The following is a 25,101-nucleotide window of genomic DNA, read 5'->3' as shown; positions in this document are numbered from 1 at the left end:
AAAGCAGGCCCTGCAGCGCTGTGTAATTTAGAAGATATATGGAAGTATCTCTGCAGCCTCCCTACGAAGCAGGACCTTGACGAACAGACAGAGTGGATAGTCACTTCTACAAAAGCGGAGAAAGCCGCCATCCACACAGACATCACAGGCCTGTCGGATAGAGTCACCTCGGTGGAGAGCGGCCTGGAGACTTTATGAGCAGAAGTGGCACAGCTGAAGGAAGCAAAAGAAAAACAACTTACCCATAATCGCGTCCTAAGAACGCAAATGGAGGACTTACAGAACAGGAACCGTCGCAATAATATTAGGGTACGTGGAATGCCGGAATCGGTCCCTGCTGAAGATATTACACCTACCCTGCGATCCATCTTTAATGGCCTGCTGAACCGTCCGCCGGAGCAGCACCTGAAGTTTGATCGAGCGCATAGAGCTTTAAGGGCCATGCCTGCTGATGACGAACCTCCAAGGGATATCATATGCAGAATGCATAATTTCACGGAGAAAGATAGCATCATGAAGGCCGCGCGTGACGCAGGAAATATTTCCTGGCAGGAATCGGAGATTAATCTATACCAAGACCTGGCGCCTTCCACCCTGATACAGCGACAAGCCTTGAAACCTTTGATCCAGGTACTACAGAATATGGGAGCGACATACTACTGGGGCTTCCCCTTTCAGCTGGTCATAAAACATGGCTCCAAGTCTTTCTCCCTTCGCCACCCGACAGACCTACCTGCTTTGTTTCAGGCCTTCTCGATGGACTCCGTGGCTCTACCTGAATGGGACCCGGACACTCTGGAGGTCACCCGACTGCAGAAAAAGCTTACGTGAGTACTGTCGCATGCTGTCGCTCTGCTGCCCCCCGGCCCGCTTTTGCTTCTCCTACCCCATTGTGCGGGATCCTGTCGTTTTACATCAAGGTCAGATCCCGCGGATTACAACCCTTGCTTTAAGCGGACATTGGCATGATCTACTCCCTCTGAACATCTGCACAGATCTTTTGGACCTGGCTTCAGCGCTCCTCATGAGGCCTCGTTCTATCTCACGCTCAAGCTGTCCGGCCATTGGTGGGTCGCTGTTCCCGGTGGGCCCTGCTCCCGCAGATCTGATCTGGACACGATATTTCGTACACTGGTCCTCGGACACCTTTTTGCCCCCCTACTACCCAGAGAAAATGCCTCCCCACACCCACGGTCCTCATGATGAAGAAGTTTAGAGGAAATAGTGATATCGCACTTTTCATAACCTTCCCGTGTTACAATATCTGTTATGGTCAACACTCAACATTAACGATAGGGTATTCACATATCCGCCTTCTCCTAATGGCTACGATGTTCCTTTATTGCTTCCCAGAATATATGTGTTTTATTATGCAGACCATAGAAACTAAGATCATCATTATGGGCTGGTGCACACCAAAACCCGCTAGCAGATCCGCAAAACGCTAGCAGATTTTTAAACGCTTTATTTTATTTTTATGAGGCGTTTTGCGGATTGCTGCTGCGGTTTTCAGTATAGTAGATTTCATATATTGTTACAGTAAAGCTGTTACTGAACAGCTTCTGTAACAAAAACGCCTGCAAAACCGCTCTGAAGTGCCGTTTTTCAGAGCGGTTTGCGTTTTTCCTATACTTAACATTGAGGCAGAAACGCATCCGCAATCCAAAAAATGCCTCACCCAGGCATTTTTCGTTTCTGCAAAACGCCTGCCGCTCTGGTGTGCACCACCCCATTGAGATACATTGACCAAGCAGATCCGCAGCCGCAAGCGGATCTGAAAACGCCCAAAAAGCCGCTCGGTGTGCACCAGCCCTTAGTTAGACAGGGAACTGACCCTTGTGCAAATTCACTGGACTTGTTTATTTTCGAGTTGCTGCTTGGATGCTAATGGAAGTGGGAACATTCATGGGGAGAAAGGTGGAGAGGTTTATGACTTTTTTGTGTGATTTTAGCTTCTTATTCTATGTCTAATGGTACTTTTTGCTAGACTCCGGTCACTCGGGGGTTCTGGGGTGCTGCGGGGGGGGGGGGGGTTGTTTGTGCCCACCCCCCCCCCCCCCCCGGCCTCTCCCTAGACGCAATGATGGGCTTCTGCGCCCTCCTCCCGCGGGTGGCCCCCCTCCCCCCTGGGGCGCGCGTTTGCGGGCCTCCGGGGGGTTGTGCTGTCTCTGGCTTGGGAGGTGCGGATCCGGGCACCTAGCTCGGGGGGTGGGGATTACCGGGAGCGGGGGTCCCTTCATGGGAGGTGGTCGGGTAGTCCTTTTTCCCTGCAGATCCTTAATGTCAGTGAACTCTGTGATGCTATAAATCTCCAGCAGGGTTTTTTGTATTTCCATATAATATCCTACTTATGCAATGTTCTCGAACACAGGGTTCATATGTAGCCCCATCCTGGGGAGGCAGAGGAATGGGATAAATGGGAGGGCTGACTCAGGGGGGGGAACCGCACTTTATCTCTCTTTCTGGTTACGGGGAAGGAGCTTAATGGTTTAATATTTTCCCCTATGAGAGAAAAATAGAGTATTGTATAAGTAGGCTAGTTATACTGTTCATAACCTCAATAAGGTGCACACGAGCAGGCCGGGGGTTCGGAGGAACTCGACCTTCTTGGGAGTGGCCTTTCTTACCCCACGGCAATTACCAGATTCTCAGGAACCTGGGATTCCTGTCAGATGTGATAATACACCCTGACACATACACCATTATGTGTCATAAAGGTAATTCTTGAATAGCTTGTTTAATCTTACTACTATTGGCGTGGTTTCTTACACGCCTTTTCTTACCTATAACTCTGTCATTTTCTAACTCATTTCTATCCATCTCTTTATTTGTCTCTATTCTTTCCTTTCTAAAATGTCGAGGGGACCGCCTCTTGCTGGCTCATATTCCAGCAGTCACTTAAGATGTTATCCCTGAATGCCAGGGGACTTAATGTACCTGAAAAGAGATAATCTATCCTAAATATGTGCCATAAAGAAAAAGCTCATTTTATATGTCTTCAAGAAACCCACTTTAAGGGCCCTAAACCTCCTAAGATGCACAACAGATATTATAAACAGGCCTTGTGATGATCCGCTCAGCTGGCTGCACAGGCAGACAGCTGTTTGTCCATTCCTCTAGTCTGTGGGCTGCAGGTCTCTGGAACAGAGACCTGTCTTTCCATTGCAAGTTTCTGGTCTGTTCTCTTGCTGGGGAATTTGCATGCATTCGTTATGCAAATCCCCTACCTGCCTTCTTTGATGACTGGCACTATGGCCTAGTGCACACCAAAAACCGCTAGCAGATCCGCAAAATGCTAGCAGATTTTGAAACGCTTTTTCTTATTTTTCTGCAGCGTTTCAGCTAGCGTTTTGCGGTTTTGTGTAGCGGTTTTGGAATAGTAGATTTCATGTATTGTTACAGTAAAGCTGTTACTGAACAGCTACTGTAACAAAAAACGCCTGGCAAACCGTTTTGAAGTGCAGTTTTTCAGAGCGGTTTGCGGTTTTCCTATACTTAACATTGAGGCAAAAACGCATCCGCAATCCAAAATCTGCAGCAGCCCGGGAGTATGCGTTTCTGCAAAACGCCTCCCGCTCTGGTGTGCACCAGCCCATTGAAATACATTACCCTAGCAGATCCGCACCCGCAAGCGGATCGCAAACTGCAGACGAACCGCTCTGGTGTGCACTAGGCCTATAAGAGCTTTATGTTTCCCAGAAGGCTTTGCTGGTCATTTCCTTTCCATGGTCTGTTCCTAATGGACACTGCTGGAGTGTCAGCCATTGCTATCTAGTATAGTTAATTCCTGGGGGTTGCTTTAGGCTCCCCTTCTAGCCCAGTCAGGTTGTATTATCTGTATTGCCTGTTCTGTCTTGTCTTGCCTGTTGCCATTGTCCAGTCCCAAAGGTGGTCGACAGGAAATGGTTCTGATCTCTGTTCTTGGAGTATAGCTGGTGCAGCGGTTGCTACCAGCTATCTCTTTTGTTCTGTCTCCTGGGATCGCGCTAGCTACTTTTCGCTAGCGCTGGGGATCCTTCTGTTCTGCCTCCTGGGATCGCGCTAGCTACTTTTCGCTAGCGCTGGGGATCCTTCTGTTCTGTCTCCTGGGATCGCGCTAGCTACTTTTCGCTAGCGATGGGGATCCTTCTGTTCTGCTACTCTGTACCTGGATCGCGCTAGCCACTTTTCGCTAGTGCTGTGGATCCTATCTCTCGCTTTTCCATGTTTTCGTGTGTCTGTCTTGTCTGCTACGCTTGCTGGAGGCTCGGTGAGGTAACCGTTAAGCAAGCGCTCGCGTCCTCTGTTTCATGTTTGTCTGTCGATGGTTAGTTAGGCGTGCTTGTCTCTATTGTGCTTATCACGTGGAGACCGCGCATAACCGCGTGCACTGTTGCGAATGAGTGCGGTGTTCGCGGTTAGCTAGCGTTTGTTATTTTCCGGATCTCCTTATTGTATTATTTGCTGTGCCTTTGCTACCCTCGTATTCTATTCTGATCTGCCTTGTGTCACGTCTGGCGATCGCACCTCTCGCGATCGCGTTCCTATTTCATATCTGCTGTTGTGTGTGCGCGGACGCGGGGTGGCGACTGGATTGGCGCACACACATACAACCTGTCCCTTTGCTCAATCTCATTCGCAATCGCCTCTCTTGCGATTGCGTTCTGCGCTTCGTACAATTCCTGTCTGGCACTTGTGGAGGTACAGAGGATTGGTTCCTCTGCACTCCCCAGCGCCATCTGCCAGGAATTTCCCTCTACAGGTGCGTAGCACCTTTTGCTGGGTGCCTGCAAATATACGCTTGTGGAGGATTTCCGCCGTGTCAGCGCATGCGTTGTGCGCTGATCACGGAGAAAGTTCCACAACCGTTACAGGCCTTTTACAGCATCCCACAGGACTCTAAAACAAAGGGTACAGCCATTCTGATCTCTAGGGACACCCCTTTCCTCTTGGCTGCAGAATATAATGACCCCACAGAACGATTTAACCTAATAAAAGGTACAGTGTTTAATCATAAAATTACAATTGGCTCCTACTATGGCCCCAACACCCAACAAGTCTCCTTCCTTCAGGACTTCTTAGCTAAACTCTCTACATTTGCTGAAGGGAGCATAGCTATTGGAGGAGATCTTAATCTAACTTTAGACCCTAGCCTAGACTCCTCCTCTCAAAAATCCCCAATCTCCCGACGGCTCCTTCATAAATGCAAGACGCTTCTCCATAGCATGCAACTGATAGATGTCTGGCGAATGCATAACCCATCTCAAAAAGATTACACATTTTTCTCATTCCCTCACAATTCTTATTCAAGGATTGATGATATATTTATCTCTCACAACTTATTGTCAGTTTCTGCCTCCCCCTCGATTGGCAACATCTCTCTGTCAGATCATGCGCCGATATCGGTGGATCTTGCCCTAGGGGAACGCAGACGAGGCTCTGCTTCTTGGCGCCTTAACAATTCACTGCTCCAGGACCAAGTGTTCTTAAAAAGGTTCAAGAGCGACATGGAGGAATTCTTCCTAATTAACAACAAAGAGGACACCTCCCCACTTATATTATGGGAAACACATAAATGCTATGCAAGAGGCTTATTGATCAGGGAAGGAGCCAGAAGGAAACGGGTACGGGAAAAGGAAATACATGACACTTTAACCTCCATTAAAGATTTGGAGTTGAAACACAAAATAACTATGTCCCCTACGATCCTATCTGAACTCACTAGACAGAGGGAGTCCCTTAAAAATCTCCTATTCCATAGGGCTAAATATGCAGCAGAACGATGCCGTCGCACTTTCTACGAATTTGGAAATAAATGTAGCTCTATATTAGCAAGAGCCCTTAAAACCCAACAGAACTCTAACTATATCGCAGGTATTAAGGATAAGAACTCTAAGCTTCTCCACAAATACGAGGAAATAACGGGGACTTTCCGGGAATACTACTCCAAGCTATACAATCTACCCCCATCTACTTGTAAACTTCCTCATACAAATAACAGAACTATGGCGCATGATTATATACAACAATCAGGTATGCCTTCCCTATCGAATGAGCAATCTAAGGATCTTGAAGATTCTTTCACTGCAGATGAATTGCGTATTGCCCTGGCCCAGGTTCCCTGAGGAAAAGCACCGGGCCCGGACGGTTATACCCCTGACTATTATAAAAAACTCAATCACATCTTGATGCCCCACATGTTAAAAGCTTTCAATGCCATTACCGAGTCGCCCCCCGGACAAAATCGTTTCCCCCCCCAGATGTTGGAATCTCATATATCAGTCCTACCAAAACCGGAAAAAGACCCCTCTCAATGCCAAAGTTATAGACCCATATCTCTCTTAAACGTAGATCTCAAGCTCTATGCGAAAATGTTGTCTAACCGGTTAGCTCCGCTTTTACCTGATTTGGTACATCCGGATCAGGTAGGCTTCATCCCGGAGAGAGAGGTGAGGGACAACACAATTCGCACGCTGAATATCCTACACTGGGTGAGGTCCCGGTCCACCCCTACCTTGCTATTATCCACAGATGCAGAGAAAGCATTCAACAGGGTGGACTGGGACTTCATTGATCAGACTCTGAGTCATGTGGGCCTAGGGGACAAAATGCGAAAGCGGGTTTTGGCATTGTACACCGACCCCCATGCTAAAGTAAAAGCAAACGGGGTACTTTCTGAGGCATTTTGTATCCGCAATGGAACAAGACAGGGGTGCCCACTCTCCCCCCTAATTTTTGCCATCTCCTTGGAACCCTTTCTGTGTACTGTACGTAATAACCCAGACATCTCAGGCACAAACCACATTTCTCATGGTTTGGGCGAGCGAATATTATCAAAATGACTATTATGCCTCGCTTACTTTATTTATTCCAAACCCTCCCGATTTTTATCCCTACCCAATTCTTTAAAGCAGTTACTCAAACTTTTTCGAAATTCATTTGGAACTGCCGTAAACCGAGACTTAAATATACCCTTCAAACAGCCCCTAAAGAATCAGGTGGGATGGCTGTCCCAAATCCTCGCCTCTATCACACAGCAGCTATCTTAATCAGAATCATAGACTGGCACAGGCATGCAAAACTCAAACGTGGTTACGTGAAGTTGATCAGACTAGATGTATGGAAGAGCTCACTGCAACCATACATGAGAAACATGAACAATTTTGGAAGACATGGTATGGCTGGTTTGAGTTTAAAGAATCTGACCGCTATCGGACCCTTGTGCTTGCCCAGGGCACTAACTGTCTTGGTCAGGGGTAAGGAATATGAATATAATCTGTAGATGTAGGATCTAGAGCTACATCTCGGCAAATTGGCCCATATTTTAATTGTCCCCCTCATGATATTCCCCTGGTATTTAGGGAATGGAAGTTGGTATCAGGGGCGGTCCTTCGACATATCTTATTCTTACTTTTTCTTTCTACTCTAAACTCATTTTCTCTGTTATTTCTTTCTTTCTCCTTTTTGTTTCCTTTTTGTCAATCCTGGGGTCATAGATTTCCATTGCAACCCAAGGGATTTTCAAGACTAAGGGGATTGCCTACAGGTCCGCTCTTATGGACCGACATCCCCCCTTCAAGTTTAGTCTGACCCCTTATACTGGGCCTGGAGAAGTGGGTGTTACTTGCCCTCCATCTTTAATTTAGTGCTATTGTTGCTCCTGGTGTAAGTTCCCTCAGGGCCCAGGACCACCCTCTGTATATAAACAACCAGGGGGACATCCGCACCCACTCACCTGCACCTAAGGTAAACTTCCGTTAGCCCATAAGATTTCCAGAATACACTATGTGGTTAATGCCGGTCATGCTGGTTTGTGGCTGGATTTGATAGTTAATATATACTGACATAAGTGTACTGATGTGAGTTTTCAGTTATGATGTCTTACAGTTCCTTTGATATATATGCCTGTTTTGACAAAACCTCTGTATTTTCTATATGTCTCATATATTTTGTATGTCGTATCTCATATATCTGATTGAAAATCAAAATAAAAGAATCTTTAAAAAAAAAAAAAAACCCACTAAAATCGAAAGAGGGGGAGGTGACTTACCTCAATAACAGCAAAAATATTTATTAAGCATAGGCAATGCATTTCGTGGGTCTGAGCCCACTTCCTCAGGCCAAGTACAGTGCCAAAGTGTTATACAGCGGGAGTATTGGGAGCCTCTGTCAGGAACTTACCGGAGTTGTCTTGTGATGCAGCCGTTCCTCTTGCCAGTCCCTTCCAGATCTTCGCGTAGGCATGGCAACCCCAGCGTCCTTCCTGATGGAGTTGCGTGTCCACGTTGCTGCCAGGATGGGGAGCACGCATATGGTTTCAGGCGTCAGCCGTACTCGCTCAGACGAAGGAAAACTTAAGTGTCAGCTGACATTGTTAGTCAGCTGACACTTAGGCAGGCTTAGCTGTGTTGGTGTCAGCTGATGCATTAGTCAGCTGACACTCTGGCAGGTATGCTGTTGATGCTGCTGTTGTCTGATTGGTTGTTGGAAGTGTGGCCGGCCACTGACTGGGTGCTTGTGGTATTTAAGTCTGCTCTGCTCATTTGGTCATTGCTCGAGTTAGCTTTAGCTTGCTAGCTGCTGGGTGCTCTTTGCCTGTGTTCTTTTGTGATTACCTGGATTTAACCATGCATGTTCCTGACCATTCTTGTCTGCCGCCTGCATTGACCTCTGCTTGTTTCTGGATTCCCATTGATTGCTGCCTGGACTGACCTTTTGTATTGCCACTTTGACCTGAGTTTGCCTAGCCCTTCTGTACCTCGAGATCTCGGATCTCCTGTGTATGACATTGGATTGTTTCTGGATTGCTTCAGTCTGTATCTGTTTGGCTCTGGTGGATTATTTGTCTTCTCTATGTTCAGCTCCTATACCTTGCACCTTGAGACCTGGGTGTAACCGTAGTCAGGCAGGTGTTGTATCCTCACCTTCAGTTTAAGCGGGGATGCGCCATATAGGGTGAAGACGGTGGTGTTAGGTTGGGGCATAAGAGCTGATCTGTGGGCAAATAGTTTGCCAAGCCTGACAGCCTCTGAATACTGGCGAGAGTGCTATCCATTACACCACCATGCTGCCCTGTAATGAACTTCCACCCCCCACCAGTAGGTGGCTTTCTGCAGACTTTGGTAGAGCTTTTAATACCCCGTTTCACCTGTAGGTGGTATCATGGCTTGGATTACTATGAAGCTCCATACACATGCTAGATGAAACTTGGCTGAGTCAGCCGATAACGATCACCTTCTCTGAGAATCTAGCGTGTGTACAGCAGCCAACGACCCCTGTAGATCGCTTGGCCAGCAATCCATCCTGTTGTATTACTTTGGCCAAGAGCATTATTCTACCCACTTACCCTACCCACTGTGTGCTCTCACTGCCACGATGCTTGACCCTCTTACCCCACCCTCCATAGAAGTAAACAGAGCCTGCACAGCCCCAGTCCTGCAATTTCACGATCCTCGCCAGACAACTTTCAGTCCACTTCATCAGTCCATGAATTCATTATGCAGGATACCTGTGGACTCCCTATATAAAGGCTCCTCCTTCCCTAACAATTTTCCAGAACATCTTATGCTGGGTACACGCGATACAATTTCCTGTTCGTTCGATGGGAATCGTTCGATTATTTCCAACATGTCCAATCGGTTCTTGATCGATAAAGCACACGATTTTGCACACTTATCTTTAGAAAATCGAATGCTTTATTGATCGGGTGCACTTTGGAAATGTACACACAATGCAAATTCCCATTTGATCACCCATCGATCCAATGGGAAATTGTATCGTGTGTACCCAGCATTAGGTACTAGGACTTTGTGAGCTGCCGATTTCTGCACAACCTGTTCCTGTTATCTTTGTACTTGCTGTGTTTGGTTAGCTGCATCTAACCCTGATACTCCCTCCTGATTTTCCACTGCGTACTGCCATATATATGATTTATTTAGCGCTCACTAGTGTTGTTCACCGTACATTTGCAGTTTGTCACTTGTATACACTGCATTTATCCTCTATAATAAAACCCCTGTGTCTCTGCGTCCCGTGTCCGCGTGTCCCTGCGTTTGTGCTACTGCGCATGTGCCGCAAGGACAGCCTTTGGACAGGGAGTAAGACAGCCAGGGGGTGGCCGGCCGGCGGACGTGTGCGGCGGACCGGCGTTTGCGCGCGCATGCACACTGGCAGGTGGCAGCGGTGATGGAAAACTAAGGTCACTAGTTTCCCATAAACCATTATTTGTTATTATCTGGTGTCTCTGTTCAGTATACTGCATCTGCTTACAGTCTGTGAGGACTGTGACAGTTCCGCTGTTTATAAATTCCTCTTGATGCTATAGATTAGACCACAAAATACAGCCTGCTTATCTGGGATAGCATCTATTGGCTGCTTTCCCAGCTCCAGAGAAATGTAATTGTGGAAGATACGATATAACCGGTCGTAGGCTTAGAACAGTACTTCATCCGAGAGCTGCGGGATTCAGCTGCTTAAACTTCAATTCTTCTCACTCACATCACTAAACAATGAGATGACGGCTGTGAGAACAATTACTATCGTGAATAACACAGAGATAAATTCTTACTTCCTCTTTGCATACAAAACATACTGGGATGTGTCGCTGTGTGCAGCATTTACAAGAAGACTCCTGATACTGTTCAGTTTATCATCACTGGACTTAAGGTGCGTACACACATGCGACTATAGTCGTTTGTAACGATCGTTCCCCGATCTTTACCAACGACGATCGTTACAAAAAACGAACCACCGACTATTAAGTCTAACGACGAACGAGCCACATCGCTACAAAAGAAAGTTCTGTCTCGGCGGATTTTAACCAACGACGATCGTTTGCAAAAGTAGTACATCGTTGGAAACGATTGTTTGTACCAGGCTGGACATGCGCATTTCACTTTTTCTCCAGGGAACTTTACAATTTTATGCGCAGGCGCATTAAGTGCTTTTACGTGGTGTAACGTTCGTTCTAACGATGTGATCGTTACACACTTTATAGAACTAACTTTACTCCGGTCGTTCTTTCGTCAATTAAAAGATCGTTCGTCGTTAACAACGAACGATCGTTGTCGCATGTGTGTACGTAGCATAAGTCTGCCTACAGCCAAGCCAAAGCTTGGGTTTAGAAACACATACTTACGGTACCTAAGTAGAGGGAAGCCTCTCGATCCTGATGAGGCTCCGCCCGGGACCTTCCAGCTGATTGTGGCTGTGCTCCTCTTCTGGCATGAGCACAGATGTGCTGCACCCGCGTGAGAAAAGCTGCGCCTGCGCAGTAGCACAGAGCCACATGGAGAGCTATTAAGGCTCGTACACACGTCTAACATGCACACAACCACATGACCCACACAAACCACACAACCTGACGAATCACACAACCTGACGAACCACACAACCTGTATGTCTACACGCCTAGACGGCTAAACAACCGACTCAATTAACATAATGCGCACGCAAGAGGACTGACGGACTACACATTCAAAACAAGTACAAGCCTTTCCAACAACTTGCACTCAGCAACTGCATGATATCAGACAAACATAGATCCGACAGCTGGATCGGGCAAACCGCCTGTTATCAGTTGCTCGTCAAGTTGATTACACCCGTACACATGCCCGATTATTGTCCAACAGACTAAAGTCAGATGATAATCAGGCTGCAGGTTGGTCCGTGTGTATTTAGCTTTAGGTTATGAAAACATGTATGATTCTGAGTAGTTGCACATCCCACTCTACACTATGAAGTCCTGTATGTGTGCTAACACCAATCCTGTAACATACAGAGGGCTTGATTCACTAACCGGCGCTAAGCCGGTTAGTGTGCCCTAAGACTTAGTGTGCGCAAACCACGGCGTTAGGTGGTTTGCGCCCACACACTGTATACAGCCCCGCTTACTGTGCGTGCAGCGCGCCTATATTAGTGCGCGGTGCGCCCCCGTGCTGTGCGCGTAGTGAGCAGGGCGCACTAGGGGGAAAAAAAGGCTTTTCACACCAGTGCTATCACTTAGCGCCGGTTAGTGAATCAAGCCCCGTATATACTACTGCAAGCTGTGCATTACTGCTTACTATGCATCAGCATCAACCTATTTATCACTTGGAGCACATATCCAAGACTCTTAGGCTTTGTTCTCATCTAAAATCAAAATCGCTGATGGGAGCGATTCTCGGTGTTTTTTTTTCCCCCTCCTGTCGCTCCACTGCGCGGTACGATTGTGTGCAAAGCGCTTTTGTAAGCGCTTTTGCAGAGCGATTCTGTTTTTTCACTTCCTGATGTCAGTCAGGAAGTGAACTCTTTGACCTGGAAATGAATACAATGTATTTATTCTTAAAAACGTGAAAGCAATCGTCGGATAAAAAAAAAAACGATTTGTGAGCGTTTTGTGTTTTTCATATCCCATAATGATTCATTGCACAAGGTATTTTAGGGCATTTTTCAAAGTCGCCGGCGCTCAAAAAGGCGCAAAACGCCCTAGGTGTGAACAAGCCCTGAAAGTGAAAATGAACTGAAGAAATAAACAATTTTACTCCTAAAATGACTTTTAGATATACTACAGTTCGATGTTAAGTTTAAAAACTTAAAAAAGTAGATTTATTGTTTCGATGAAACAGTCTGTCCCGTGTCTCAGAGAACTAAAATATACTATTGATCTATTTATCTATCTTCTGTTCTCAGGATACTAACTTTTTTGGTGGTCTGCCGTTTAGCCGCGATTAGCCCCGGTAACTGGCTCAGTTGCGTCAGTCCGGGTCTACTGCGCATGTTCAGGAGGTCCGCGCATGCGCAGACTGGACCCGACTGAGCCAGTTACCAGGGCTGATTGCGGCTGAATCGCAGACCGCGAGAGGACAGCGAGGGGCTCACACGTGTTTATGGGGCTGGAGGAAGCCCCGGGTAAGTATCGATTTTTGCTTGTTCAGCCGGAACGGAAAAGCTATAGCGCTATTAGGTAATAGTGCATCCTTACAAATCTTTAAAGGCATGAATGCTGGACTTGTATCACTTATACTATGTATATACCGTTACTTACCAATGGTCTTAACAGCGTGAAAGGAGAGAAATAGATTTAAACCTAACCACAAGATTAATATAACAATACAAGTACTTCCTCCCCCCCCCCCTTTCCGAAAAAGGACACTAAATACATCAAACTGTGGAGACGTACCCAAGGGGCTAGTTCTGTAGTATCACACAGCAGCCACTCGGTGGATTATTTTAGCAAATTACTTGAGGTATTGCTTTATAAAATTACACTCTTTACCTTTTTTAATGAGGAACTTTGATGGAATTACCTCAGAAAAGTCATGTTGTGACTCCTCTGAAACACCTGATTCACTAAGGCATCTCCAGAAGGGGATATCATACATGATCCAGCAACCCTGGGCTGGAGGAATCAGAGGCGCTGTAGTGACATATGGTAAAATGCAGAAAAGTATTCAGGATCAGGGCTGTGGAGTCGAAGTTGAAGTCGAGGAGTCGGAGCTATTTTGGGTACCTGGAGTCGGAGGTTTCATAAACTAAGGAGTCAGAGTTGGATGACTTTGTACCGACTCCACAGCCCTGTTCAGGATACCTACTTTTATGGTTATGTTCCTGGTTTCAGCATCTGAAACACCTCCTATATCTCGTAATCCCGCCCTCCTAGTGATGTCACAGCCTAGGCTGTTTGGCTACGCACAATTTACACCTGGGTCATATCAGATTATTGTGCGTGTTGCTGAAAGGATAGTGAATGAAGGGTTGTGTGGTGGCAGTTGTTTGCAGTATCCTCAAATGTTTTAGATAAATTTAGAACCGCAAATATTAATTTAAAAAAAAAAATCACTGTGGGCACCTGCAATCATGTTGATTTTAATTTACTAGCCTCCAAATATCTCTCACTAAGTTCCAACATGACCCAGGTGAGGGGGCAGAACTCTTCTGTGTCAGTATTAGTCCAGCTCAAGGTTGCTGTGTCACCCACGAATTCCGCATTGGGGTGGTTGGAGATCTCGCCCCGTATCTGCTCAGTGAGGAATAATTTGCTTACCTGGAAGAGCTGCACTCTTGTTTTGATCTCGTGAGGGGGAATATCAGAAATCATTGGTCCTTCCTAAGATAAAAATATCAGTTTACATGAAATCACAGTTCCATCACTGTTGAATAATGCGCATACATAGCACAATCTGTTAAAAGGGAATCTGATGTGAAAATAAACGTATGATATAATTAATTGTATGTGTAGTACAGCTAAGAAATAGAACATTAGTAGCAAAGAAAATAGTCTTATATTGTTTTCCAGTACAGGAAGAGTTAAGAAACTTCACTTGTTATCTATGCAAAAGAGCTTCTCTGAGCTCTCTGACTAATTTAGTCAGAGAGCAGTGCTATTTTCTATGTCACAAATGTACCCCAGTGGTTTTATTCTCATTGTATTGCTTGTGATTTGTCGCAATACTGATGCAATTCTCATTCTTTTGAGTGAGTTTTCACTGAAAAACAGTCAACATTTTGTGATGCAAAATTGCAATCACTGGGCTACTGCGATATTTGTGCGGGGTGGGGGGGTAGCTGGGGCACAGAGCTGGTGGTGATTCTTCCGCTAATGCTGGTCTCTTCAGGGCCCTTTGCAGAGTAATAGCACAACAAAGTAATCTCACTCACCTCTCCAGCTGGTGTGCCTCTGTGCTGCCATCATCTCCCATTGCCCTTAGTAACGGTGGCTTGTATAAACTCACTTACCCTGCCTATTCACTGGGTAAAAGCGCATGGGCATCGGGTGATGACAGCAGCACAGAGGAAGGAGCAAGCCGGCTGGGGAGATGACTGTCACAGCCTAGCACTGTTGTCTGGCAGGGATTGAATTTGCTATGACCCCCCCCCCCCTCCCCACCCCCGTCCTGGCCCCTCTGGAGTTACCCCACCCTGATCTTTCTCCTTTCAGTGTTTCCCCCACACCAGCAGAGTTACCACTCCAGAATTTCTAAGCAGACACAACTGCAGGCTCTCTGGTAAGAGAGTATATTTCTAAGTTGGGGTATGTAAAATTCCAATATACATCTCGGTATATATACCTCATTGTGGTAATGGGTGTGTTTAAATGCTGAATTTGACAGTTCATGCTGTGATATGTCACATGAAGAGTCGGATCAAAAAAGCCGATAAAAACTGGAGCAATGGTGCCGGTGCTGTCTTTGATCGTGCTGCCCTAAAATGTATGCACTCCGCATGCCAAGTACGATCCTGTGCTGCCACACCCGAACGGATGATTTTTGAACCAAATCCATAGCCTTCGTAAAAATAAGACTAAGGAGTCAGAGTCAAGGAGTCGGATTTGGAGCTATTTTGGGTACCTGGAGTCGGAGATGGTGATTTCATAAACTGAGGAGTCGGAGTTCGATGATTTTTGTACCGAGTCCACAGCCCTGCTTCCAACAGGTCTCCTGGTTCCAGTCACACATGATATGACATGTGATTGGAATCCAGAATACCATGTCAGTGTTACAGCACCACCCGGTGGTGGAAGAGGGCAGTAGGGATGCTCGTCGCATTCCGCGGAATGGAGATTTCCGCGATTCCGGTCAGAAATTGGCAATTCTATTCCGTTCAGCCGGAACGGAAAAGCTATAGCGCTATTAGGTAATAGTGGAATTTATATGCGGAATTCCGTCGGAATTTAAAACAGAAGCATGTAAAAGCTGCATTAGCCAATCAGAAGGGATAGACCCATCACAGAAGCTTAAACATGATGATTTCTGCATGAAAAATAAGTTGTTTTAACATAAAACAATAGTCTTTTTAACTACTTTGGCCTCCCGGACGTACTAGCTACGCCCAGGAGGCCATGTGCGCGTCCACGCGCTGCCGTGGCCGATCGCGCGCGTGCACGCGCGCTCCCGGCCCGCGGTTCGTAGGCCGGGCAATCAGTGAATCGGGCTATGGTGCCCGATCACTGATTCCTCTCCCCCGCAGAGAAAGCGACAGCTTCTCTCGGAAGCTTTGCTCTTTCTGGCTGTTGCGTGCCCCATGCGTCTCTCTAAGCGGATGTTATGCTTAGAGTGACGTCATGTAAACAAACTCATGGCCGCCATCTTGTGGCCAAAAAGTAAAACTACAACAAATAGTAAAAAAAAATAAAACTCAACACACATTTACATTAAGAAACTACTGTTTACATCTCACCCTCCCAAAAAATACCCAAATAAAATGTTTAATATAAAAAAAAAACATGTAAATATTTACCTAAGGGTCTAAACTTTTGAAATATCAATGTAAAGATGAAATATTTCCATATTTTTTTTATTTTAAACTTGTAAATAGTGATAGATGCAAAACGGAAAAAATGCACCTTTATTTCCAAATAAAATATTGTCACCATACATTGTGATAGGGACACAATTTTAACGGTGTAATAACCGGGACATATGGGCAAAAACAATATGTGAGTTTTAATTATAGAGGCATGTATTATTTTAAAACTATAATGGCTGAAAACTGAGAAATAATGAATTTTTTCCGTTTTTTTCTTATTCTTCCTGTTAAAATGCATTTACAGTAAAGTGGCTCTTCGCAAAATGTACCACGCAAAGAAAGCCTAATTGGTGGTGGAAAAAACAAGATATAGATCAGTTCATTGTGATAAGTAGTGATAAAGTTATAGGCTAATGAATGGGAGGTGAACATTGCTCGGATGCATAAAGTGAAAACGACTGAAGGCTGAAGTGGTTAAAGACTGTATATAAACCAAAAGTCTTTTTAAAGACTGTGAGAGAGAATTAGATTGAGTGTGAACTATATTAGTAGTAGCTAGCTAGGTGAGAGAGTGGCAGTAGATTGTTAGTTTAAGTGATAGATTGTAGTGTAGTGTACTAGTAGTTGCTGTGTGGAGAGGGTTAGACAGAGTCAGCCAGGCCGCAGGCTTAGTGTTTGACAGAGTGAGAGAAGTGATTGATTACCGTAGTTGAGTGTAGTGCAAGTTTTTTTTTGTTTGTTTTCTAAGTTCAATTTTTTTTTCTTTATTTCGTTTTTGATTTATTTTCTTTATTTATTTTACTTTGGTTCTGTCACTCATACCCCTTTACCAATAAAGTTTTTGGTCCCAAAGCAATGGAGCGAGAGCAGCAGCAATTTCCTGCCACTCCTAAAAGAAAATGGAGTGATGGTGGTGTTAGTGGATCACGTCAAGTACGTGATCAGGATGAGGGTGGCAGCAGCAGCAGGAAGCGTTCCCCCTTGGTCAGAGATGTCTTCCCTCTGTTCGCAGTTTGCACGCAGGAAAATTTTGACAGAGCAGCAGGCGAATAGAGTTGTTGATTATTCAGATCAGGAACCCTCTACCCAGTCTGAGGGACTTGAAGCTAGTTGCAGCAGCACCAGTAGTGGCTAGGTTCCTTATGACCAGAACCCAAATGCAGCAGCTTCTCTTGACGAGGTTGCTTCCTCCCAGTACTCTCCTCCAGAAGTAAAGCACACCTACGTCGATGAGAGAGATGTGGAGAAGGATTGGGAGGACGCATTGGAGGAAACCATGGGACCAAGGTCCCAAGAAGTGGTGGGTTCTGTGGTGACAGAAATGGCCCCTGTGTTTTCTTCATCCAGTAGTAATCCATCCCAACTGGGAGCTTGTGTCACCAGCAATCTACATCACCACCAGTCAAGTACAGAGGTGTTTCGTGGCCAGGTGGGGGTCAAGAAGAGTCACTTATGGGTTCCAGTGATTTGGTTGAACTGGATGATGTTTTGGATAATGGCGAGGCGGCTGATCCACCGTGGTTGCCGTCTAGTGGGTTAGGCACTAGCAGGCATGAGCAGCATGGAGAAACAAAGCAGACGGTTGGCCAGCAGCCTGAAAGTGCTTTCCCGTCTGTGAGTATCCACCAGTCCAATGCTGAGCATCGACCTGCTGGAACAGGTCGCACCACGTGCTTGCACGTCCCCTGCATGGAATTATTTTACTGTTCTGGAAGATCGGGCACCGGGTTTGGCACGTCTTCAGGGCTGATAAGCCATCTGCACAACCACCACAGAAGGGAGTTTGAATATGTAAAGAATTACAATAAGATGGGTGGAGGAAAAGCAGCAGCAACAGGCCCCTCCTCTTCTTTTTCTAATCGTCCTGTCCCTATCCAACCTGCTCAGTCCCATTCTAGTTCAAATCCCTCTGCATGCTAGGCTGGAAGAGGACTCCAGACCTCGGCAAGCACCTCATCATCACCTTTGTTGGTTTCTTCTGAATCACCAGTGTTCCAGCGTCAGAGCTCTGTGCCAGAAATGTTGCAGAGGAAGCGAGTGCTCCCTGCAACTGATCCGTTTGTTGTGAAAAATAATGCGCTCCTGACAAGGCTGTTGGGCCAACAGCTGCTGCCCTACCAGTTTGTGGACTGTGCCCCCTTCCGCAGACTAATTAACAGTGTTACTCCACAATGGCGGATCCCCAGCCGCCATTATTTTGCCAAGAAAGCTATCCCTGCCCTTCACCAGCACATTGTGGAGTGTGTCGGCCGGTCTATGGATCACGCTGTCGGTGGCAAGGTGCACTTCACTATGGATGGCTGGAGCAGCAGGCATGGGCAGGGAAAGTATCTAACTTTTACCGCCCATTAGGTCACTCTCCATGGTGCTGCTGAGGTGGGTGCAAGATCTGGAGCATCCCAGCTGGTGGTGCCGCCACGTGGGTTGAAGGGGAGGCATGTTCTACTTCCCTCTTCTACCTGTTCTGTCCAAGGCCAGTCTGCCGTTGCTGAGCCTCCCAGCAAGTGGTCCCGCTCCTACACTGGTCTGCAGCACCATTGATGCCAAGCAGTGCTGAAACTCGAGTCAATTTAAAGATAAGAGCGGCTGCGCACATACAGTTAAAAACGCCTTTATTGGAAATGCTTTAAAAATAGTTGCAAGCAGTACAACAGCGACAGTCCACTGGGAGAGAAAGGGACATCTTTGCATGCGTGTCCCTTTCTCTCCCAGTGGACTGTCGCTGTTGTACTGCTTGCAACGATTTTTAAAGCATTTCCAACGAAGGCGTTTTTAAATGGATGTGCCCAGCCGCTCTTATCTTTAAATTGACTGGTATGGTGGAACTGTTTTAGGCTTTGAGCACTCCGGAGAAGCCGTGTGGAGTGGTCCTGTGAACCTTTCTCTCTACTAGTACTGAAACTTGAATCCATGGACGAGTGACAGGCAAACCGGATCTGTAATCCTTGCAGCCTTACAGGATCAGATTCGGCAGTGGCTTTTCACCCGAAAAATTGACACAGGTGTAGTGGTGTCTGATAATGGTGCCAACATGCTGGCCGCCATTTCTGAAGGTGGCTACACTCACTTATCTTGCTTGGCCCATGTCTTCAACCTTGTAGTCCAGAAATTTCTATGCACTTTTGATGGGTTGAAGGACGCTGTGGCCTCAGCACGAAAAAAGTCAGCCTACATCTGTCGCTCCGCAACCGCCACTGCGGCCTTGAAACTGCTGCAGCGCCGCCATAGCCTGCCGCAGTACAGGCTTATTTCTGATTGTCCGACGTGGTGGAACTCCACCCTCCACATGCTGGAGAGGTTGTGGGAGCAGCAAATGGAGGTCAGGCTATACCTGTCTCAGACATCTTCCTCCAGAACAGGGTCACTGGACTACATAACTGGGGACCAGTGGCAGCTGACTGGACAGGTCTGTTAAGTGTTGGAGCCGTTTGAGCAGGCAACAAAATTGGTCAGTGAGGAGCACTGCAGCATATCAGAAGTGCTCCCAATTATCTTCATGCTGGACAAGGCTCTTGACAAAGTGCTCGGACAGGGGGAGGAAGCCCTACTGAACAGTGGTCAGTCAAATGGGGGAGTGAGTGAGCATGCTCAAGTCCTGGATGAGGAGGCAGAGCTTGTGGAAGCCGAAGAGCCCATTGCCCAGGGATGGGAAGAAGATTCTGATGATGTGGAGCTGGAGCATGACGACAGTTCTGACAGCCAGGAAGAGGTGATTAATGGCAGACAAATCTTCCCTATGGCTGCGCATATGATCCAGTGCCTCCATAAGGACCCCTGGATTAAAACTTTAAAATCAAGGCTCGACATGTGGGTGGCCACCATCTTAGATCCCTGGTGCAAGGGGAAAATGCGGCAGTTCATACCCCCTGTCACGGACGATTGCGGGGACGCAGGCGCGTCCTGGAACCGCCCGTGAAGAAAAGAACGATCGCACTCGATTCCTGCATCGATTGCGCCTCAGATCAATAAAGCCAAGATCTGATGTGCAGTATCCCTCTGCTTAGGAACAGCTGGGAAATCTGTCTTAGCTGAAATGACAGCCTGGGGGGAAGGTGTTAATTAGCTTGGACATATTCCCTGTGGAAGGCACAATTTCCCTTTTGGCTCTGGGAACCAGGTGACACCTAGATGTTAATTAGTCAGCAGAGAACTCACTCTGCCATTTGGGGAAGACAGGATGAGCTCCCAGCAGGGGGCTATTCAAAAAATCTGCTCTGCTCAGACCGGCCGGAGACATATTAGAAAGCATGGAGTTTAGTATTTTGAGCATGTTTAAGCAATACCGTTCAGGTGAGAAATGTGAAAGTTATATCATTCTGCTGGTCCGGATCTTGTGAGTGTTTTGATATTAAATTTGGGCCACTGTCCTAAACAGAACTCTGGGAATTCCACCGTTTTTTAACCAGGCATGCAAACATGCCCAAGTTTGATATCATATTAATCGGTAGGTTCTGGGGATCGAGAATATGTACTTATTATTTGTGGGCCGGCCGCGCAGGTCTGCCTAGGGAACATGTCAGGATTATGAGGTTGCTAAAGCCCCTGCCCACATGTGATTACCATAGTCCGGCCTGGAGGGCCGACTCTGGAAGCCCGCCTCTGAGCTCAGCTCCATAAAAAGTGAATGAGCTGCCTGGGAAGAGGTCCTCCACACTGAACCATCTTGCACTCATCAGATGCCAGCTTGAGGATATGCTGGTATCCACCTGGTCTGAACTCTGGACTTTGAAACCAAGGACTTTATGATTCTTCCCACAATAAGGACATCTTTCCAGGAACTAAGTATTTTTCTCCCTTCTTTTATTTTTCATACTGGCTATTACTGTTTTAATAATTGTTGATTTTCATAATTGTCTGTATATATTAATTATTTATATTGCGTGAATAAACGACTTTCCCCAAGTCATTCACTGTTTCGCTACCCTGCTTATCAGCACACACAGAAATGATCCCGGGTCTCTGAAGATACGCTACTGTTTGTTTGTTGTTGGCTAGACAGAATATCGTGTGTTTAACCGTTTTATTCGCAGGATTAGTCAGTCAGTTAGTGGGCCCCACGGTCCCATAGTAACCGCGGTGGTGGCAGTTTACTCTGAACCAGTAGGTGACGTTGTAATTACCCGTGTCTCACAGGCTCCCTTCTGAGTTGTCTGCGGCTAATTCTTAACGGTTCCTGCGCATTGACTGCGACCAGAGTTCGCACGATCTGTGCGCTGGCACCGTTTAGAAGGCTAAGTGCGGTCAGCCACTAGAGCTCCTGTGACAGTGTTAGGCAGCGGTTGGGACCTGTGTTGTGCTGAAAGTATCTGCGATAGCGCTAGCGCTATCGAGAAACGAACTAATTCGTTGGTGTAGCTGGAAGGCAATATATTTTTTATATATACAGAGAGACTGTGTAGCCAGTACCCCTCCCCAAAAGTTTTATTTTATTTGGCATGGAAATGTCCGGGAACTACCAGAACATGTGCCTAGCAGACCTGGAAAATCTTTGCGAAGAGAGGGGCATTGGCATCCTCCGCAAGAACAAACGGGACCTGATAGCAGACTTGTCCAGATGGGATGCCCAGCAACTGCGGGAGCCGGGAGTGTCCGCTGAAGTGGATACCAGCCCATCTGACAGTCTAGGGGAACCAGAGACTGAAGATCCTAGGCGTACAGAGGTTGAGCATCCTGCGGGCCCTGTTGCAACAGTTACACCAGAGACTGTCAGTATGGACCCCAATCCCAGAGTTTCTGACAGTACTCGCCCGGAACTGGCCAGTACTGGACTGTCCATGGGTGCTGACCCGGTAATGCAGCAGGCATTACAAAAGCTGATGGAGACTGACCTGGACAAGTACCTGCAGTACATGCGTGAGGAGCGCCAATCTGCGGAACGGGAGCGCCAACGACAGCATGAGCTAAACATGGCAAAGGTGCAACAGGCCAGCCGGAGTTCACCGCCCAGCCTCCCTGCTGAAGGAGCTGCAGCACCCGTAAGTGCAAAATTTAAATTTGCTAATATTGAAAAAGACACTGACATTGACTTGTTTTTGCGGTCTTTTGAAAAAGCATGCCGTCAGTATCGTCTGTCCCAAGACCAGTGGGCCAGACATCTGACACCTTTGCTGCGCTACAAAGCGCTTGATGCTTTCGCAGAATTGCCTGCGGAAAAGGATAATGATTATGATGCTATAAAAGACGCTATCATTACTAACAACCAGCTGACGCCAGAAGCCTATCGGAAAAAGTTTAGGGCCTGGCAGAAAAAGTCTTCTGATTCGTACCGAGATGTGGCCAGCAGCTTGCTCACCACACTCCGCCAGTGGACGCTAGGCCTCACCAAAGGGTCTTATGGCGTCCTGGAGGACTTGATAGTCCTCGAACAATTTCTGAACATTTGCCCTGCTGATGTACGACAGTTTGTGTTAGAACGCAGGCCGGCTTCAGCCACTGTCGCTGCAGACCTTGCTGAGACTTTTGCAACTACCCGGGTGGCTGATACCCGCAGAACTGTCCCATCCAGCTGGAGAGGAGGTCAGCCCAATACCTCGGCAGACCCTCCTGCCCCTGTGAGCTGTCCGCCACAGAGGCCACCCAGCGCAGCTGCTGCACCCAGGCCTGCAGCGCCTGGAGAGGTCACCTGTCACTACTGCCGCCAGCCCGGACACATGAAGTTCGACTGCCCGGAGCGGAGACAGACATCACCTGCACCTCACCCACAGCAGAGGCAACCCGCCAGCGAACCACAGCCTGGATCATCAGATTTTGTCCTGTTTGCACGCGGACAGGAAATCCGCGACCGAACCGACCAGCAGCAACTTGTTAGAGTGAACGGCAAAGTTGTCACCGGATTTCGAGACACCGGAGCTGACATCACGTTAGTTCACTCACATCTTGTGCCAAAGGAGAGCATCAGCTCCAGCCGATCCCTTGCCCTTACTGGAGTAGAGGGCACCCTTTTCCACATAGCCCACGCAAAAGTGAAGCTGGATTGGGGAGTGGGAGGAGTCCAAGAACGGGTTGTTGGGGTTATGAAGGATCTCCCAGTCCCTGTGTTGCTAGGGACTGATTTGGGCAAGCTTGTGTCCTACTATGAACCTGCCACGACCGCCTTGTCGCTCACGGAAGGAGACGGACTCTCCACCCACCACCAGGTACTTTATACACTTGGGGGAGCACCAGGGGGAGGTGGGTTGAATGTGCCCAGTTCAAGGGTACCAGGTTCAATAGTGCCTGCTTCAAAGGCACCTGAGTTTGATGTACAGACTGTCTGTTGTGATGATGCTGTAGCTGTACCTGAGTTTACTGTACAACCTATCTGTAATGAAAAAATGTCTATACCTGTCAATGTCATTACTGCATGCAATGATGATTTGAGTAATGTCCGTCTGTGCCATTCTGACAGTGTACCTGTGCTAGCAGTACCGCGCAGCTGCACTGCTCAGAACCCGAGCTCCGAACAGGTGGAGGGGGTTCCGGCCTCCTCCCCCTCCTCTGACCGCAGGGATGAGACCTTTCAGCCGCTGGCCTCGTGTGACATGAGCCAGTTGGCTGAAACTGACAGCGCCATATTCTCAGCCGCACTACAAAGTGACCCAAGCCTGGAGGTGCTCAGGCAGCAAGCCGCTGAGCCCCTCGCAGACGGGGCCGCTTTCAAGGTGTACTGGGAAGGTGGGAGACTGTACAGTGAGTCTGTACAGCCCCCTACAGGTAGATCCCACGCGGATACCAAGTGGCTTGTGGTCCCGAGTGCGTTCAGGGGACATGTGCTGAAATCCGCACATGGTAATCCTCTGACAGGGCACTCGGGTGTCCGCAAGACACTCGCCGGTATTCGGAACCAGTTTTATTGGCCCCGGATGAACAGGGATGTAGCAAACTACTGCAGGGCATGTGCCGTCTGTCAGGAGCTGGGAAGGTCCAGGGATTCCCGCGGGGTTCCCTTAGGTCCACAGCCACTCAGCAGGGGAACCCTGCGTGGGCTGGCTGTTGACCTAACCAACCCACTGCCCGTTGTCAGCAGTCCCGGCAGGCACCACGTCCGACTGCAGTGGCGCAAACGCCCTGTCCAGAACGGTCCAGGTTGGGTCAACCCTGAGGGTAGCAGACCGCGACCGGTCCAGGGGAACCGAGCCACAGGCTCCAATAGGTTTTCCCGCCGTACCGGCAACTCGAGGCCCGTCAGCCAGGTTAGCGGCGCCGCCACACATCTTGCGGATGAGTGGCTAAGCCACGGACAAGGGGGAGGGCTGTCACGGACGATTGCGGGGACGCAGGCGCGTCCTGGAACCGCCCGTGAAGAAAAGAACGATCGCACTCGATTCCTGCATCGATTGCGCCTCAGATCAATAAAGCCAAGATCTGATGTGCAGTATCCCTCTGCTTAGGAACAGCTGGGAAATCTGTCTTAGCTGAAATGACAGCCTGGGGGGAAGGTGTTAATTAGCTTGGACATATTCCCTGTGGAAGGCACAATTTCCCTTTTGGCTCTGGGAACCAGGTGACACCTAGATGTTAATTAGTCAGCAGAGAACTCACTCTGCCATTTGGGGAAGACAGGATGAGCTCCCAGCAGGGGGTTATTCAAAAAATCTGCTCTGCTCAGACCGGCCGGAGCCATATTAGAAAGCATGGAGTTTAGTATTTTGAGCATGTTTAAGCAATACCGTTCAGGTGAGAAATGTGAAAGTTATATCATTCTGCTGGTCCGGATCTTGTGAGTGTTTTGATATTAAATTTGGGCCACTGTCCTAAACAGAACTCTGGGAATTCCACCGTTTTTTAACCAGGCATGCAAACATGCCCAAGTTTGATATCATATTAATCGGTAGGTTCTGGGGATCGAGAATATGTACTTATTATTTGTGGGCCGGCCGCGCAGGTCTGCCTAGGGAACATGTCAGGATTATGAGGTTG

The 25,101-nt window shown here is 47.6% G+C and overlaps 1 protein-coding gene across 4 annotated transcripts in view; it reads right to left on the bottom strand.

Moving 5' to 3' along the window:
* The window catches only part of DNAH8 (dynein axonemal heavy chain 8), a 491,368-nt gene that overhangs the window by 278,355 nt on the left and 187,912 nt on the right, over nucleotides 1–25,101 (bottom strand). For all 4 annotated transcript variants that reach the window (XM_068232705.1, XM_068232706.1, XM_068232709.1 and 1 more), the window contains one exon: nucleotides 14,003–14,065. In XM_068232705.1, the coding sequence (XP_068088806.1) occupies nucleotides 14,003–14,065 (63 nt within the window). The remainder of the gene's footprint in view (nucleotides 1–14,002; nucleotides 14,066–25,101) is intronic.

The sequence above is a fragment of the Hyperolius riggenbachi genome, chromosome 4 (assembly GCF_040937935.1).
Source record: "Hyperolius riggenbachi isolate aHypRig1 chromosome 4, aHypRig1.pri, whole genome shotgun sequence".
Classification (NCBI taxonomy): Eukaryota; Metazoa; Chordata; class Amphibia; order Anura; family Hyperoliidae; genus Hyperolius; species Hyperolius riggenbachi.
Note: the sequence above shows the minus strand (reverse complement) of the source record. Positions and strands in the feature narration are given on the sequence as shown.